The 18,628-nt window shown below is 41.3% G+C and overlaps 2 protein-coding genes and 1 pseudogene across 15 annotated transcripts in view; 1 reads left to right on the forward strand and 2 right to left on the reverse strand.

Annotated features, from left to right (window-relative positions):
• SETDB1 (SET domain bifurcated histone lysine methyltransferase 1) overlaps positions 1-7,003 on the reverse strand; it is a 32,783-nt gene extending 25,780 nt beyond the window's left edge. For 7 of the 14 annotated variants that reach the window (XM_085022952.1, XM_085022948.1, XM_085022946.1 and 4 more), the window contains exons 1-3: positions 6,960-7,003; positions 5,603-5,873; positions 4,081-4,232 (exon numbers count right to left, since the gene is read on the reverse strand). Coding sequence is in view for 8 of the 14 variants with exons in the window: in XM_085022944.1 (XP_084879070.1) it covers positions 4,081-4,232; positions 5,603-5,862 (412 nt within the window). In the remaining 6 variants the exon portion in view is untranslated. Of the gene's footprint in view, positions 1-4,080; positions 4,233-5,602; positions 5,874-6,757; positions 6,901-6,959 lie in introns of those variants that run through there. The other 7 variants (XM_085022951.1, XM_085022947.1, XM_085022945.1 and 4 more) reach the window with 1 other exon arrangement.
• Positions 7,004-14,397: 7,394 nt separating this feature from the next.
• On the reverse strand, positions 14,398-15,751 carry CTXND2 (cortexin domain containing 2). The gene has a single exon (XM_085024318.1). The coding sequence runs from the start codon at positions 15,682-15,684 to the stop codon at positions 15,517-15,519; it is 168 nt and encodes a 55-aa protein (XP_084880444.1). The 5' UTR covers positions 15,685-15,751; the 3' UTR covers positions 14,398-15,516.
• Positions 15,752-17,370: 1,619 nt separating this feature from the next.
• Positions 17,371-17,876, forward strand: LOC146404085 (UPF0690 protein C1orf52 pseudogene; annotated as a pseudogene).
• Positions 17,877-18,628: the final 752 nt, after the last annotated feature.

Raw genomic sequence — 18,628 nt, forward strand, 5'->3', positions numbered from 1 at the left:
TAGTCTGAGGCTGCAGCTCTTATTTAAGGTGAACAGCAAGTCAGTCAAATTTAACAAGGAGGTTCTGAAAAGGAGAAAGCCATAGATAGAGAGGCTTAAGTAAGTTCTCCAAACATTCTTGGGTGACTGTTAAAATATGTACATGCAAAGAGGAAACAAGAGAGCCTGGTAAAAAATGAAACCCAAGGTCAAATAAAAAAATAAAATCACTAAGGAAATTAGAATTTATGAGTTAAATGAAAATACAACATTATAAAAAGATGTGAGATGCAGCAAAGCAATGCTTAGAGGGAAATTTAAAGCTTTTTTTTTTCTTGCCTTTTACTGGGTGGGGCCTGTGCCTGCAGCATGTGGAAGTTCCCAGGCCAGAGATCAAACCTGCACCACAGCAGCAACCAGAGCCACAGTGGTGACAATGCTGGATCCTTAATCTGCTGAATCACCAGGGAACTCCTAGCTTTAAACATTTATACTAGAAAGGAGGAAAGGTCAATAGTCTCAGTTTTGACTTTAAAGAACCAGAAAAGAGCAAGTTAAACCCAAGTAAAGTGGAAGGAAGAAAATAAAGACCAGAATAAAAACCTATGAAATAGGAAAAAAGCAAAAATAAATCAATGAACCCAAATACTGGTTCCTTATAAAACAACAAAAATTGATAACTCTGTAGCCAGACTAAACAAGAAAAAAAAAGAGAGATCCACTTGGATCTGATCCCTGGCCTGGCCACTCCATATGCCTCAGGGTGGCCAAAAAAGAACAAGGAAAAAAATGAGACCTAAATGATCAATATTAGGAATAAAAGAGACATCACTACAGAACCTACAGAAATTAAAAAGGATCATAAGGGAATACTATGAACTTTATGGCAATAATTTATACATCTTTGATGAAATGAACAAATTCCTAGAAAAACACTAATGAACAAAAGCAACTTGAGAAAGAATAGGAAATCTAAATAGACACACCAGATAAAGAAAATGGATTAGTAATTAAAAGCCTTCCCACAAGAAATTCAATATGATATCCTGGATTGGATTCTGGAACAGAGAAAGTCCAGAAATCAAAGCCTGAAGTTTAGATAAAAGTAATACACCAATATTTATTTCTTATTTCTGACCAATATATACCCTGGGAACATACTAATATTTGAATAAACTGTTGAAAGATATGCAGGAACTCTATTATCTTTGCAATTTTTCCATAAATCTAAAATGATTCCAAACTCAAAAGCTTATTTTGAAAAATCTTTCCACAAAGAAAAGTCCAGGCCAAGATGGTCTCATTGCTGAATTTACCAAACATTTAAAGAAGAAATAATTCCATTTCCATAATTCCCAACTTAATAAGGCCCATATTACCCTGATATCAAAACCAAAGACATCATAATAAAACTATAAACCAAAAGCCCTCAAACATATGTACAAAAATTGGTAACAAAACACTGGCAAATCTAATTCAGCAACATATAAAAAGGATTATACACTAAGACAAAGAAAGGGTCAGTTGGGAGTTATTCCAGGAACAAAGTTTGGTTTAATATCCAAAAATAATTTTTGTGGATGATCCCACTGTGGCTCAGCAGGTTAAGAACCCAACTAGTATCAATGAGGATGTGGGTTTGATCCCTGGATTCATTCAGTGGGTTAAGTATCTGGAGTTGCTGTGAACTGTGGTGTATATCATAGACATGGCTTGGATCTGGTGTTGCTGTGGCTGTGGTGTAGACTGGCAGCTGCGGCTCTGATTTGACCCCTGGCCTGGGAATTTCCATATGCTGCATGTGTGGCCCTAAAATACAAAAAAAAAAAAGTTGTTAATACGAAATAAAGGACAAAAGCCATATGATTGTCTGAAGACAATACCAAAAGGTAGCTGACTAAATCTAAGGAGTTCCTGTCGTGGCTCAGCGGTTAACGAACCTGACTAGCATCCATGAGGACATGGGTTCCATCCCTGGCCTCGCTCAGGGGGTTAAGGATCCAGTGTTGCTGTGAGCTGTGATGTAGGTCACAGACGTGGCTTGGATCGTGCGTTGTTGTGGCTGTGGCTGTGGCCGGCAGCTACATCTCCAATTTGACCCCTAGCCTGGGAGCCTCCATATGTCTCAGGTGTGGCCCTAAAGAGACAAAAAGAAAAAAAAAAATCTAAGATTGAATTAAAAACTCTCAGCAAACTAGGAATAAAAGCAACTTCCCTCAACTTGATAAAGGATACCCAGAGCTCACATCATAATTAATGCCTAAAGACCAAATGCTTCCCTCTCAAGACCAGGGATAAGGATGTCTGCTTCAAAACCTTTTTTCAACACTGTGCTAGATGTTCTAGCAGGCATGATAGGGCAAGAAAAAAAAAAAAGACATCTAGATTAGAAAGAAAGAAATAAAATGACTGTTTGCAGATAGCATGGTCTAATATACAGAAAATCCTAAGAGATCCACAAAAAACTTCTACAATAATAAGTAAACTTAATAAAGTCACATGTTACAAGAACAACACAAAATCAACCATATTTTTATACTTAGGCAATAAGCAATCCTCAAATGAAATTAAGAAAATAATCCCATTCACATTAGCATTTAAAACAAATAAAATACTTAAGGGAGAAGTACTATGTTCATGCATTAGAAAATTTAGTTATTTGTTAAAAAGGTAATACTCCCTAAATTGATCTTTAGATTCAATATAGTTCCTATTTAAAGTCCTACTAGGCTAAAATAAATTGGGGGGGGTAGAAACTGATAAGATGATGCTAAAGTTCATCCGGATTATATATGAAATACAAACGAATTTGGAGGACTTTCACTAAGTGATTTTAATACTTACCGTAAAGGTATAGTAATTAATAATTAAGATAGTGTGGTGTTGGTATAAAAACAGGCATTTAGATCACTGTGATTTAGATTAATGTGATACTCAAATATATGGCCAGTTGATCTTTGATAAGGATACCAAAAGGACAATCTTTTCAACAAATGGTGGAACAAGTAGATAGCCACAAGCAAAACCAACCAACCAATCACTTTCCACCTTTACCTTAGTAGCTTTTATTCTTCAAAAGACACCACTAAGAAAATAAAAAGACCACATCTGGGAAAAAATGTCTATAAAACAGATCAGATAAATGAATTGTACCTAAAGTATAATAAATGGATGAAAACATGTGGTATATCCATACAATGGATCCGTTCAACAAAAAAGGAACAAACTACTGATAGAGAACAAACTACTGATACATGGATGAACCTCAAAAGAATTATGTTAAATGACAGAAGGCAAATATAAAAGACAACATGTTGTGATTCTATTAATATGAAATTTCCAGAAAAGGCAAAAATTTTAGAGAAAGAAAGCAGATCAGTGGTTGCTTGGGGTTACAATGGAGACTGATGACAGGAACGAGGAAGCTTTTTGAGGTGATGCAAATGTTCTAAAACTGGATTACAGTGAAGATTGCACTAATGTGTAAATAATTCACTAAACCTCAATTGTACACTTAAAGTGGGTGAATTTTTTTTTTGTCTTTTGCCTTTTTAGGGCCGCACCTGCTGCTTATGGAGGTTCCCAGGCTAAGGGTTGAATCGGAGCTACAGCCACTGGCCTACACCGCAGCCATAGCAACATGGGATATGAGCCCCATCTGCAACCTATATATATCAGAGCTCAGGGCAACGTCGGATCCTTTAACCCTAAAGTGGGTGAATTTTATAGTATGTAAATTATATCTTAAAAAACTGGAAAAAAATTGTTAAAAATAGAAAAAAAACCCAAATAATCTAGTTTTGAGATAAACTAGATTAGAACAGTGCTACTATACTAATAGTGCTAATGCCATCAAGAAGAAAAGCTGGGAATTTAGAATAAAGGTTACAGAGAATGGGGGAAGGAGAATAATTCAATCAGCAAGTAGCAGGTAGGGACAATCTATGATACAAAAAACCTTCCATTTTTTTCTGAAACAAATGAGTCCAACAGTTTGGAATACTGAGTAAGAATGGTTTCTCCTCTCTTCTTTTATCTGCTCATCTTCCCAAGCTTCAATTTCAATCCTAAGACTGTCCTATCTATAGCCTCATCTCTTACCTGAATCAATACTGAGGACATCATCATCTTCATCAGGAATCTCAATTATTTCTGTAGGCCGGGAAGCTTCATCCTCAGAGCTACTGTCTCGGTATTGTAGTCCCAGTTTAGAATAAAAGTCCTTCACCAAAGACTCACAATTAGTCACTGCCCTAATATTGGAACACATGTAGAAAAGGTCAGAGCCAGCAGAAACAGGTGTAAGAGCCACTAGAATATATATATGTATATATTATTATTATTTTTGGGCTGTGCCCAAGGCATGTGGAAGTTCCTGGGCCAGGGATTGAGTTCGTGCCACAGCAGCGACCCCAGCCACAGCAGTGACAATGCTGGAATCTTATTCTACTGCACCACAAGGGAACGGCTAAATATATTTAACTATATACTGACCTCAATTTAAACTGGCCATATTCCAAAGAGTCTCAGTTTCTTTTCTTTCTTTTTTGTCTTTTGTCTTTTTAGGGCCGCACCTGCGGCACATGGAGGTTCCCAGGCTGGGGTCTAATTTGAGCTACAGCTGCCAGCCTACACCACAGACACAGCAACACCAGATCTGAGCTGCATTTGCAACCTACACCACAGCTCACGGCAGCGCCGGATCTTTAACCCACTGAGCAAAGCCAAGGATCAAACTCGCAACCTCATGGTTCCTAGATGGATACATTTCTGCTGCGCCACGACAGGAACTCCTCTTTTTTTTATTTTTTATTTTAGGGCCGCACCCGAGGCATACTGAAATTCCTAGGCTAGGGGTCTAATTGGAGCTGCAGCTGCTGGCCTACATCACAGCCAAAGCAATGCCGGATCTGAGCTGTGTCTGTGACCTACACAACAGCTCACGGCAATGCCAGATCCTTAACCCACTGAGCTGGGCCAGGGATTGAACCCACATCCTCATGGATACTAGTCAGATAGCTGAGCCACAACAGGAACTCCATGTCTCATTTCTGAACATAAAATGCTTTCCCCACAGAAAAATGTTTAAATAGTGGTTTTCAGGGAAGTTTTTCAAAAATCCAAAATACGCCCAAAGCATGGTCCTTTCAACCTTACTTCATCATTTACCTTCTTGTTGTTTAAATATGTGTTTTAAGTGACAATTAGAGCACCAGAAATAAAATTTTCTGGGGATTTAGGAGTAGAAACAGGGCTCTAGGAACTTATTAATACTTCACAGTTACATGAAACAGCAGGTCTTTACCAAGTGCACTCCTAGATGATCCTACTACAAAATCAAAACAATTAATTGTTCTGATGTAGAGTGAAGGATAAAGAAGGGAAATGGACTTAAGACTTGGACTTCTAAAAAAAAAAAAAAAAAGACTTGGACTCCTCTATTGCTAATCATATATTAGCCTCTGATAGATAAACATTATATGGGTGGTATGAGGTCAGATTTTGGCCCCTAACCTTTGGGGAAGGGTAAGGTTTTACACATCTGTACCTTCTGAAGTATAAAGTGCACAATGTCATCAATAATTATGGACAGATTTCCTTCTATTTCTCAAAAGGTCCTTACTTGGATGCATCATCAAAGAGCTGGTCAACATGGGCCACCTCGGATTCCTTCTGTATTACCCAAGTCTCCAACTCTGCTAGTTGCTTCTTGCGCTGCTGTACACAGTCCATCTTTTCCAATTCTTCATCAATGAACTGTCGAAGTTCTTCCATAGAGATACCCAGTTCCTCAACGACTGCCTGTTGCAGCTCTGCAATTTCTTCAGACTCCATTGCAGCTGCTGCTGCATCCAAACCAATGCACCCAGGGAGGGAGGACATACTGTTGTCCTCTATATAGAGAGCAGGAAACTAAAATTACTATAACGACAATACAGAATTTCAGTGACCTAACAAAACTCATTTCTACTCTGCTATTTGTTACTCAAATATATATAGGTAGGTTTGATTCCATGTTCTTTCTCCCCATTCTCCAGTGTCTGAAGCTGAGATTTTGCAGTTCTCACCTCTTGCAGGCTAGACTACAGACCTGAATAAAACGAAAAAGTTTGAGAGGGCGTGGAGAACACATATTACGCAACAGGGAGCTATCTAAAATGTTTTAGGAAACTGAAGAGAATCAACATATCGAAGAGATTTCTGTGACCTGTGTTCTTTAATTAACTAATTTGATATATCCCTGTTTGCACACCATGACTAACCTGAGTAAATATCCCCACCTGGAGCAGAGGATTTGGTCTGTAACTCAATAATTTCTTTTTAATTACTTTTCCCCCTACATTACTTTGCTTTCACATGGCAATTTACATTTTTAAAAAGTCTGTAATACTTAAGCAGACAAAAGCTTGCAGCAAAGAGGTTTCCCCAAAGTGAAAAGAAATAAAACAATTTGGGAATAAAAAATGTGGCTGCCTCAAATCGTCAATTCAAACGCCCCCACACTTTGGTGTTAACTGCTTTCCTGATCAAACGGTTCAAACAAAACTGACGCCAGAATGCCGCGCGACCCCAGTGCCAATTTTCACCGTCTCCATTTTTCTTTTGCCCACACGCCGCCCCACCCCCGTGTTACTCATTTTAGGGGTGCGTCCCACCCACCCGCGAACCCAGCTCAACCCCGCCCCCGATAGTCTCTCAGGGAAGACTTCCTACCCATCCTCACCCGACCTCCCACCACAAACAAACCATTCGAGATAAGCCCTTGGTCTCCAAATACCTCAATTAACAGTGTTTCCCACACCTCCCTGCTTCCAGCTACGATGGCTCTTTCTCACCGACCAGACCCCACGATTCAGGGGTCGGCCTCGGTAGGAAAGAACGAAACCGAAGGGAAAAGGGAGCAGGGGGAGGGGAAGAAGCGTGAGGGAGGGAAGGGGAAGAAAAAAAAAAAAAAAAAAAAAAAGACGCCGGAAGCAAACCTGAGGCGCTGTTCCGGTCGCCACGACGGTAGCCTGACGGGGTCAAATTCAAAGAGGCAGGGCGCCCCTAAAAGGGTGAGAAACGCCGCCTAATACGCATGCGTCAAAGCGGAGCCTCCCGGAGCACACGTGAGAAGAGTCTGGCTAAAGTAGGCGTGGCCTGGGGTGCATTGCAGAAGCTCCGCCTCTTCCACCACTCCAAGTGGTGGCAGTATTGCCAAGAGCCAAAAAGGATGAAAAGTTGTCTTTTTGGCAGTTGCACAATATTTCATAATATGACATAATAACCCATATTTTGAAATCTAGTTTTCAGTTTTTAGCCACTACAAATCACTCAGCAATAAACATTAAAATGGAGTTCCCCCTGAGGCTCAATGTGTTAAGAATCCTGGGTTAGGAATCCAGCTGGGGCAGCTGGGGTCGCTGTGGAGCTACTTAGAAACCCAGGCGGATGAGTTGCCCTGCCATAATGAGAGAACGCTAGAGGGTCTCGCGCTGGCAATTAAAGTGACTCTGGGCACTTTAATTTACAACTCATTGGTTGGAAATGAGTCATAAGGCCCTACCCAAACACAGAGGGGCCAGGAAGAACATTCACTCCAGGGAGGGAGAACCAGATGTATTTGATGAATCAGCACTGTTGACTACCACGGAATCTCGTCATTGCTTTAATCTGCCCAGCTATCTTTACACTAACTGCACCTAACTTCATTAAAAAAATATATAAACCTGGGGAGTTCCCGTAGTGGCTCAGTGGTTAACGAATCCAACTAAGAACCATGAAACTTCGGGTTTGATCCCTGGCCCCACTCAGTGGGTTAAGGATCCCACATTGTGGTGAGCTGTGGTGTAGGTCTCAGACGCAGCTTGGATCTAGCATTGCTGTGGCTCTGGTGTAGGACAGCAGCTACAGCCCTGATTAGACCCCTAGCCTGGGGACATCCATATGTTGCCGGTGTGGCCCTGGAAAAGACAAAAAGACAAATAAAATAAAATAAAATAAAAAAATCAGTGTTGGAGTTCCCGACATGGCTCAGCAGTAATGAACCCGACTAGTATCCATGAGGAAGTGGGTTTGATCCCTGGCCTCGCTCAGTGGGTTAGGTATCTGGCTTTGTGAGTTGTGGTGCAGGTCACAAATGTGGCTCAGATCTGGCGCTGCTGTGGCTGTGGTGGAAGCTGGCAGCTGTAGCTCCAGTTGAACCCCTAGCCGGGGAACTTCTCTATGCCATGGGTGCAGCCCTAAAAAAACCCCAAAAGAATCACTTTTCTAGACCATCACTCTTTCCCTACAGAGTTAACTCCTCCCTCTGTGGTTCTTTTATCTTAGTTCCTTTCCACTTGTGAGTTATCTATGTGTGTTTTCTCTGCTGGTTTGTGATCAACTCAAGGCTAAGGTCCTGTCTTAATCATCTTTGTTTCCCCTAGCATCTGACATATGGTGCCCCGTTATATCTAATGATTGAAGGAAATCTTTGCTCTGCCCTGATTATTTTTCTGTTAGTTAAATTCTCTTAGTTTTCTGATGTGTGTGTGGGTGGGCTGGGGGTGGAAATGAGGAATGGGGGGTGTTGAAGAGAAGCAGGAGGTTTTGGAGCATCTTATTCCAGCCTGATTTCTTCATTGCTCTGAAAAGCTGAAGCAATCAGTCCAGTAGATCAGCAGTGGGACTCAGGAAGTGTCTTCAGAGGACTTACTACTAAATTACAATCAGGGAGCCTGTTAGAGATCCTAAATCTCTGGTCCCACCAAGTGGGTCCTGAACCAGAATCTGAATTTTTTTTTTTTTTTTTTTTTTGGCTGTGTCCATGGCATACAGAAGTTCCAGGACCAGGGATAAAACCAGTGCCACAGCAGTGACAATGCTGCATCCTTAACCCACTGCACCACCAGAGAACACCAGAATCTGAATTTTAATGAGAACTCCAGGTAATTTGTTTGCTCACTAGAATTTGAGAAGCAGTTGTAGGAAAGACTGGTTTGAGATGTATAGTCCTTCCCAGGACAATATTTAGGGAGACAAGTTCTGGCTTTGTTTTTGTTGAGGACTAAATACTATTGTCAGAGATGATCAGGACCTGATATAAATGATTCACATTATTAAAAATTACAAATTATTGAGATAGACAGCTTATTGCCAGTTTAATAATATAGCATAATAAATAACTGGTGCATCAGTTGGAATGCTCATGTTGCTGCGCTCCGCACGTTGACCCCTGTAATCCGTTGTGATACATTGAAAAATCACAACCACATGCTGTTAATACTTGATCATGAGAAATCATAGCATGGGGACCAGAACCTTGGAATGCCAAATGATCCTTTCCTTGCAGACAGATTTAGGGTTCAGGTTATTAGATCATAATCTGAAGGTTATTGTGTGATCTTAGAATCAAAACAAAGGAACACAGGGATTAAAAACTCAGAAAATTTCAGGCATCAGTAGTGTAAAGGAGTAAAGTGGGATGAGGACTTGGGTCATCTAGGAAATTCACGTCTCACCTACAAGGAGCAGTTGCTGCTTAGCTCCAGGTAATTTTTTGTCCTGTATGACAGATGTAATGCTGTCAAATCTCCCATTTTTCAAGTGAAGTTAATCTATTTTTTGGAGTTCTTGTTGTGGTGCAGTGGAAATGAACCCCACTAGTATCCACAAGGCCTCCTCAGTGGATCAGGGATCCCTTGTTGCTGTGAGCTGTGGTGTAGGTCATAGATGCATTGGATCTGGTATTGCTATGGCTGTGGTGTAGGCCAGCAGCTACAGCTCTGATTTGATCCCTAGCCTGGGAACTTCCATAAGCCACAGGTGCAGCCCTAAAAAAAGCCAAAAAATAAAAAAATTTAAAAATCCGTTTTCTTTTTTTTCCTTTTTTTGGCAACTCCTTGGCATATAGAGTTCCTGGGTCAGGGGTCAGATCCCAGCCGTAGTTGGGTAGTAGCGCAGTTGTGTAGTTCCACTGCAGCTGTAGCAATGCTGGATCCTTTAACGCACTCTACTGGGCAGGGCCTGGGGGATGGAAGCTGCATCCTAGCATTGAAGAGATCCCATTGCACCACAGCAGGAACTCCTAAAAAATTCTTTTTTTTTTCTATGAAAGCGTCTGAGTTTTGAATGTTGACAATTCAAAAATTTTGTAAATTCTACCAGACTCTAAATCAGCAATACCTTTGAAATGACATAAATGCTAAATTATCTTCTATAACATTATTTGAAACAAAATATTTAGAAACAAAATAAACCTTCATCAGCAGGGGTAGGTTAAACCTTATGGCACCCCCAAATAAGGGTATACTCTTTAAAAAAAAGAATGTGCTTTTTTTTTTTTTTTTTTTTTTTTTTTTTTAAGGTGAATGAAGCTCTTTGTGCACTGATATGGAGTGATCTTCAAGACAATTTTTTAAATGAGAAAAGCAGGTGCAGAACATGGTACATACCATTGCTATTTATGGTTAAATAATGGCAAAAATATATTTTATGTATTTTTTTCTTCTTACAATAAAATATCGCCCGATGGATATTGAAGAAATTAACATTGGTTGTCTCTGAAGAGGGTAACTGGAAGAGTGGGAGACAAGAGTGGGAGTAAAGGAGGTTTTTACAGTACACCATTTTATATCATTTGAATTTTGACAGATGAAATTGGGTAGTTAAGGAGTTCCCGTCGTGGCGCAGTGGTTAACGAATCCGACTAGGAACCATGAGGTTGCGGGTTCGGTCCCTGCCCTTGCTCAGTGGGTTAACGATCCGGCGTTGCCGTGAGCTGTGGTTGGTGTAGGTTGCAGACGTGGCTCAGATCCCACGTTGCTGTGGCTCTGGCATAGGCTGGTGGCTACAGCTCCGATTCAACCCCTAGCCTGGGAACCTCCATATGCCGCGGGAGCGGCCCAAGAAATAGCAACAACAACAACAACAACAAAAAGACAAAAAAAAAAAAAAAAAAAGAAAAGAAATTGGGTAGTTTATTCAACAATACTCATTTAAAAATAAAAAGAAAAGAATGGCCATAAAGATATACATATATGCAAAAATAAACTACCTTAATAGCGGTTATCTCTAGAAAGGATTGGGAAACAAGGCAGTATCTAGGAACCTTCTGCATTTTTATTCTTAGGTAATATTTGAAAAAGATTTTTTTTTTTTTGGTTTTTAGGGCCAAGTCTGAGGCTATGGAGATTCCCAGGCTAGGGGTCTAATCGGAGCTATAGCTGCCGGCCTACGCCAGAGCCACAGCAACATAGGATCAAGCTACATCTTTGACTTATACCACAGCTCATGGCAACGCCGGATCCTTAACCCACTGAGCAAGGCCAGGGATCAAACCCAAAACCTCATGGTTCCTAGTCAGATTCATTTCCGCTGTGCCACAACAGGAACTCTCGAAAAAAAAATTTGTTTTGTTTTGTTTTTGTCTTTTTAGGGACGCACCCAGGGCATATGGAGGTTCCCAGGCTAGGGGCTGAATCCTATGCCACAGCAACACCAGATCCCAGCTGAGACTGTGACCTACACCACAGCTCATAGCAACACTGGATCCTTAACCCACTGAGCAAGGCCAGGGATCGAACCTGTGTCCTCATGGATACTAGTCAGATTCGTTACCCCTGAGTCATGATGGGAACTCCAAAAAAAGTTTTGTTTTTTTTTTTTTTACCATGTGCATTTATTACTTTTATGGATGCTATTACTTTCAGAATAATTATTTTATTTTTATGAATGATTTTTATTTTTTCCCATTATACCTGGTTTATACCTGAATTTTGACAGATGTGTTCTGTCAATTTTCTACTGTATAGCAAGGTGACCCAGTCACACATATATATGTACATTCTTTTTTCTCACTCCGTCATAAGTGACTAGACATAGTTCCCAGTGCTACACAGCAGGTAGGATAATAATTTTTAAATGTAACCTCAAAAAACAAATATAGAACCCAGCACACACACACATGCTTTGTAGATTATACTGGAGGAGATCTGGCCCCATAAAACTTTTCTGCAGACCAATCGGTTTTCTAAGTGGCCAGCTTAAGGTAGGTGAAAGGAAGGTTTAAGGACACCAGATTAACAGAGATAATGTGGGCAAAAACCAGGCAGATCCATGGTCTGTGGGCTGTAACTCCCTGACTCTCCACATGAAGGACTGTCTGCTGTCCAAGGCTAAGTTGCCTTCTCTCCTGAACCGTATTCACTTTGGCCCTATGTGAGTTTGCCTTGGGTTGCTCCTCTTTCTCTGCTTCTACAGATGATCCTCTTCTGACTGAGGCATTCTTTTTTCTTGGATAGGTTACCAGAGAAAGTAAAATAACAGTCTAATCTCTGACCCCCGGATTTCCTGTCGTGGCTCCACGGTAACGAGCCCTACTAGTATCCATGAGGACATGGGTTTGATCCCTGGCTTTGTTGTGGGTTGAGGATCCGGCATTGCCGTGAGCTGTGGTATAGTCCAGCAGCTACAGCTCTGATTTGACCCCTAGCCTGGAAACTTCCATATGCTGCAGGTGTGGCCCTAAAAAGACAAAAATAAAATAAAATAAATCTGTGACTCCCTGGTGACTGTATATTGATGTTTTCATTAATCATGTGTCTGTCTTGGAGTTGCTGTTGTGGTGCAGTGGAAACGAATCCGACTGAGAACTATGAGGCTGTGGGTTCAATCCCTGGTCTCACTCAGTGGGTTAAGGATCCGGCGTTGTTGTGAGCTGTGGTGTAGGTTGCAGACGCAGCTCGGATCTGGTGTTGCTGTGGCACAGGTCAGCAGCTATAGCTCCGATTTGACCCCTAGCCTGGGAACCTCCATATGCTGCGGGTGCGGCCCTAAAAAGCAAAAAACAAAAACAAAAAAAACCCATGTGTCTGTCTTGCATTATATTTTTTGGGGTAGGGAAAAGGTTAATTCCTGAGCTTCTGGAGGGAACACATGTTAGCCCTCTGGAGGTTAGAATCCCAAATCAAGGTGTTGGCAGGGCTGCGTTCCCTTCAAAGGTTCTGGGGAGGATACTCCATTGCCTCTTCTAGCTTCTGGTGGTTCCAGGCAAGGATTCTTCAGCTTGTGGTTGTGTAACTCTGATCTCTCCTTTTCATCTTTCTCTCTGTATCTTCTCTTCTGCCTTTTTTTGGGGGGAGGGGGGCTACCCCCATGGCATGTATAAGTTCCTGGGCCAGGGGTAAAACTCAAGCCATAGATGTGACCACTGAGCCACAGCAGTGACCATGCCAAATCCTTAACCGCTAGACCACCAAGGAACTCCTGCCTTTTTTTTGGTTTTGTTTTGTCTTTTGTCTTTTTAGGGCCACACCTGAGGCATATGAAAGTTCTCAGACTAGGGGTCGAATCGGAGCTGTTGCTGCTGGGCTACACCAGAGCCACAGACACCAGATCTGAGCTGGGTCTGAGATCCACACCACAGCTCACGGCAACTCTGGATCCTTAACCCACTGAGTGAGGCCAGGGATTGAACCTGCAGCCTCATGGTTCCTAGTCAAATCTGTTTCCACTGCGCCACGATGGGAACTCCAGGAACTCCTGTCTTTTATAAAGACACTTGTCATTGGATTTATGGCTCACCTCGATATTCCAGGTTGAGTTTATCTTGAGATTCTTAGCTTAATTATATCTGCAGAGACCTTCTTTTCAGGGGTAAGGACATGGACATATCATTTAGAGGGCCCCCTTTTAACCCACTAGATGTTATTTTATACTTGTTGGTTGTCAGGGGTCTTGGGTGCAGGCTTTGGTGGAGCCTTATCACCAAGACCCTCTCTCTTGCTTTTAAGTTCTTTTCTTGTCTGCCAACTTTTCCTTCTGCTGCTGCTATTTCCACTGCGTGAACATTAAGTGTTGCCGATTTTTGTTCTTAATCTCCGAAGTGCTGAAACCTGGGGGAAAGGCAGCCACTTTTGGGGGTTGGACCCTGCTTTCTGTCATCCCATCCTCAGCGACTGCAGCCTCCTGAGGTTCTTCAGTGGTGACTTTGTGTTTCAGGGCTTTCTTTCCGCTGCCACCATTCTTATCCTTGGCCTTCACCATGGTGTTTTTGCTCTCCTAGGTGTTCTTTTATAGATGAAGAAATGTAGGCTGAGGGAGATTAAAGAATTCACCCAAGACAAATTAGTTCCCCTCTACCACAAAGCTCTGCCCACTTGAGAAAGGCATCAGCTTTTTATAAAACCTCATACACTGAAAAGGTCTTGTTTGATTCTTATCATAGATAATTGGTACCTCCTGGCCTCACATTTGTGTAATTAAAGAGACCTCTTAGGACCACCTCTAGGAGGGCTTCTAGTTTTATTTTATTTTTTCACATTTCATAAAATTTGCATTTATTTTTATGAAATGCCTGTGTTTCTGTTGCTGTTTGGTTTAGGTTATCCCACTTTAAGGAAATATCACTTTAATGATCTACTTTGAGGTGGTTATCCATGTAGAATTCTTCAGTTTATTTATTTATTTCCATGATTCTTATTTTTTCCATTATAGCTGGTTTACAGTGTCCTGTCAATTTTCTACTGTACAGCAAGGTGACCCAGTCACAAAGACATATATACATTCCTTTCTCTCACATTATTATGCTCCATTATAAGTGACTAGCCATAGTTCCCAGTGCTATACAGCAGGATCTCATTGCTTATCCATTCCAAAGGCAATAGTTTGCATCTATTAACCCCAAATTCCCAGTCCATTCCACTCCCTCGCCCTCCCCCTTGGCAACCGCAAGTCTGTTCTCCATGTCCATGATTTTCTTTTCTGTGGAAACGTTCATTAGATTTCAGACATGAGATATCATGTGGTACTTGTCTTTCTCTTTTGACATACTTCACTTAGTATGAGAGTGTCTAGTTCCATCCACATTGCTACAAATGGCATTATTTTGTTCTTTTTTTATGGCCGAGTAACACCTTCTAGTTTTAGACACACCTTACCAAGCATCATGACATTATATTATACTACATCATAAAATTATGGCCAACTATCTTAAGAATATTAGATACTGGAGGACTGAAACCCATGACCTTATTTATTTATTTATTTATTTTTATTTTATTTTATTTTATTTTTTTGCTTTTTAGGGCCATACCCACGGCATATGGAGGTGCCCAGGCCCAGGGGTTGAATCAGACCTACAGCTGCTGACCTACACCATAGCCACAGCAAAGCAGGATCTGAGCCCCATCTGTGACCTACACCACAGCTCCCGGCAACACCAGATCCTTAACCCACTGAGCGAGGCCAGATATCAAACCCATAACCTTGTGATTACTAGTCAGATTCGTTTCCATTGCACCACAGTGGGAACTCCCATGATGTTATCTTAATCAATAAGTTCAACCTATCTCTGTCCCACTTTGGTAACTACTTCTCTGAATAGAAACAATACAGACTAGCTTGTGTTTCATCCCTCTTAGTATTCGCCATTCACCCTCATGGGCTTATTGTGGAATGCAAGAATGATAAGGCTGAGAGATAGGGAGGTAAAATAATATAAGTCTGCTTCATAAATGTCTGTATAAAAGCTTTCAAATCCCCTGTGGAGGAAAGTCTACTAGGCTTTTTCATAGTTCAGCTAAGAGATGGTTCTGTGGTTGTGGAGCTTGCCTCATAGGGATTCTTCACCAGCTTGGCACACCGAAAAATCATCACCGTAAGGAACAGGAACAGAACAACAACAAAGGCAATGGCAAAGCCTTTGTCAACATCCACACTGCTGGACAGGCTTGAATCATCCATGAGAACATACACCTCTTTACCCTCGTCCACTGTAGTTACTTCCTTAGGTATACCTTCGGATTTGTCATAGTCCTAGACAAAAGAGGATAAAACAAGTTTATTGGTTTGTATATGTATGTATGTGTTAATAATTTTATGTGGAAACTAAAGAGAGTTTTTGAAAAAAAAATCAGCAAGATTTATTTAAGAAGCACTTAGGAAACTGCTAACATTAGTAAGGTGACTTTCAAGATATACACACATGGAAAAGCTGGAGGACTCCTGCAAAGCAAAACATGGGCAAATATGTTTAGCTCAGAAATCAACGGGGGCTTCCTTGACCTATAGGATCCAGGTAAAATTGTCTTGACCACCCCAATTCGGTGTTAAGTCCAAATCATTCTCTAATATTTTTTTTTCAAATTCTAAGAGTACTTGCTGTAACTAGTTTATTGTGGAGTCTTAACTTACTAGATGTGAATATAAACTTGTGTTATTTTTTTCTAATCACTGTTTGTGCTGTCATTCCCATCTCTTAAGGCAAAATCAAGCGTACCCCAGTAGCAAGGAATTTCAGTTACTAAGCCTTAATTCACCAAAACAACACTGAAAAGAACACAGTCAGAGGTCATTCTTGTCTCAATTTCAACGCTCACTATAAAGCTACAGTTATTAAGACAGTGTGGTATTGGCATAAGGATAGACATATAAATCAATGGAATAGAATTGAGAGTACAGAAATAAATTCACATATGTATTGTCAACTGATTTTTGAGAAGGGTGCCACACCATTCAGTGAGGAAGGAAAACAAATGATGGTGGTACAACTGGATGACCATAAGCAAAAGAATGTGGTCAGACCCTTACTTCCCCCCAAATACAAATATTAGCTCAAAAAAGGTCAAAGACCTAAATGTGAGAGCTAAACCTATAAAACTCCTAGAAGGAAACAAAGGAGTAAATCTTCAAACTTTGGATTTGGCAAATATTTGAGTTTTTTTGGATAGATCAGAAGTAGATTTAGTTCAAGAGTTACGCATTTCATAGGCAGTGTGGGCCATCTCAGAAGGTGAGAGGCCATGAAGCTGGGTTTTGCTTGTTTGTTTTCCTTTTTTTTTTTTTTTTTTTTTTTCTTTTTGCCTTTTCTAGGGCTGCTCCCATGGCATATGGAGGTTCCCAGGCTAGGGGTCCAATCGGAGCTGTAGCCACTGCCTATACCAGCAACTCGGGATCCGAGCCACATCTGTGACCTACACCACAGCTCACAGCAACGCCGGATCCTTAACCCACTGAGCAAGGCCAGGGATGGAACCTGCAACCTCATGGTTCCTAATTGGATTCATTAACCACTGAGCTATGTCGGGAACTCCTGTTTGTTCGTTTTCTTTTTTGGCCACCCCACAGCATATGGAGTTCCCAGGCCAGGGATCAGATCTGAGTTGCAGTTGTGGCTTACACTGAAGCTGTGGCAACGCCAGATCCTTTAACTCACTGTGCGGGGCCAGGGATTGAACCTGTGTCCTGGTGCTGCAGAAACACTTCTGATCCAGTTGTGCCATAGGAGGAACTCCTGGCAAAGAGTTTTTAGATGTGACATCAAAAGCACAGGCAAAAAAAGAAAAAAATAGGTAAATAGTAATTCATCAAAATTTAAAACTTTTGTGCTTCAAAGGTCACGGTCAAGAAAATGAAAACACCGGGGCACTCATGGCCGCAGAGAAGAACCCCCTGAGCTACCTCGCGGCCTATGGCAGCAGCAGCTCGGGCTTCTCTCGCGAGGAGAACAGCAGCGAGCCAGAGAAAACGAGTCACAGAGTCTGGGATCCGGCGACATAGGGGGGGCGGCAGCCTGGCCCAGACGAGCTGTTCTTGTTCCGGGGGCGGGGGAGGGGGGCTTTCTCTACAACCTGCTCAACAAGCAGGTGGACTAGGAGTGGCACGTGGTCAAGGGGCCAGAGGAGCCTCCAAAGGAATTCAAAATATGGAAGTCAAACTATATATCTCCTTCCGAGACCTTCTCTGCTGAGAAGAAACCTCCGCCTCCAGAGCTGGACATGGCGATAAAATGGTCTACAATATGCAAGGATAATGGTGAGGATGCCCCACCGAGTGCTAAGAAAGCCAGGCTTCTGCCTGAAGTGGAGGAGACAGTAGAGTCAGATGATAAAAAGCATAAAATAGAACCAGCAGAACCAACAAAAAAGGAAAAGTAAATAGAAAACAAATGACAAGCATTTTGGGACTGCGAAACTTGTTGAAATGGTCCTTTTTGGCAGAGTAAGTTGATAATGTAAATTATTATGGAACAACATCTTCATGAAAGTACATGTTAATTAACTAGTAAGTATTGCTGCAGGAACTTTTCACTGTAGAATTCATTTTTTATTTAAAAAATGTATTTAGGAGTTCCCGTCATGGCTCAGTGGTTAACCAATCCGAAGTTGCAGGTCTGATCCCTGGCCTTGCTCCATGGGTTAAGGATCCGGTGTTGCCCTGAACTGTGGTGTAGGTCGCAGACTTGGCTGGGATCCCTCGTTGCTGTGGCTCTGGTATAGGCCGGTGGCTACAGCTCCTATTGGACCCCTAGCCTGGGAACCTCCATGTGCCACAGAAGCGGCCCTAGAAATGGCAAAAAGACAAAACAGAAGCGGCCCTAGAAATGGCAAAAAGACAAAAATAAAATAAAATAAAATAAAAATACATATTTAAAACTCAGATGGTAACTTGTGATTGTGAAATTGACGACACAGAAGTATCTTGCTGTCACAGAATTGATGACACACTTTGACAGTTTTGTCCCATGTTGACATGCCAATGTTCTATGAACCTTTTATGAAGGAATATATTTTTAAAGTAAATGTTTTGTTATGTACTGTGAAATTGTAGGGTGCTTTGCAACAGTGTTTGTACAGTGTAAATAGATCATGGAAATAAAATTGCCAATATTACCAAAAAAAAAAAAAAA

Source organism: Sus scrofa, chromosome 4 (genome assembly GCF_054392235.1).
Source record: "Sus scrofa isolate SSC_HxYL_T2T_F1_AM1 chromosome 4, Sscrofa_HxYL_maternal_Yorkshire_Landrace_v2.0, whole genome shotgun sequence".
NCBI lineage: Eukaryota > Metazoa > Chordata > Mammalia > Artiodactyla > Suidae > Sus > Sus scrofa.

Bases quoted from the DNA above. Each gene is read 5' to 3' on its own strand.
- CTXND2 (XM_085024318.1), bottom strand. From the start codon at position 15,684: ATGGATGATTCAAGCCTGTCCAGCAGTGTGGATGTTGACAAAGGCTTT.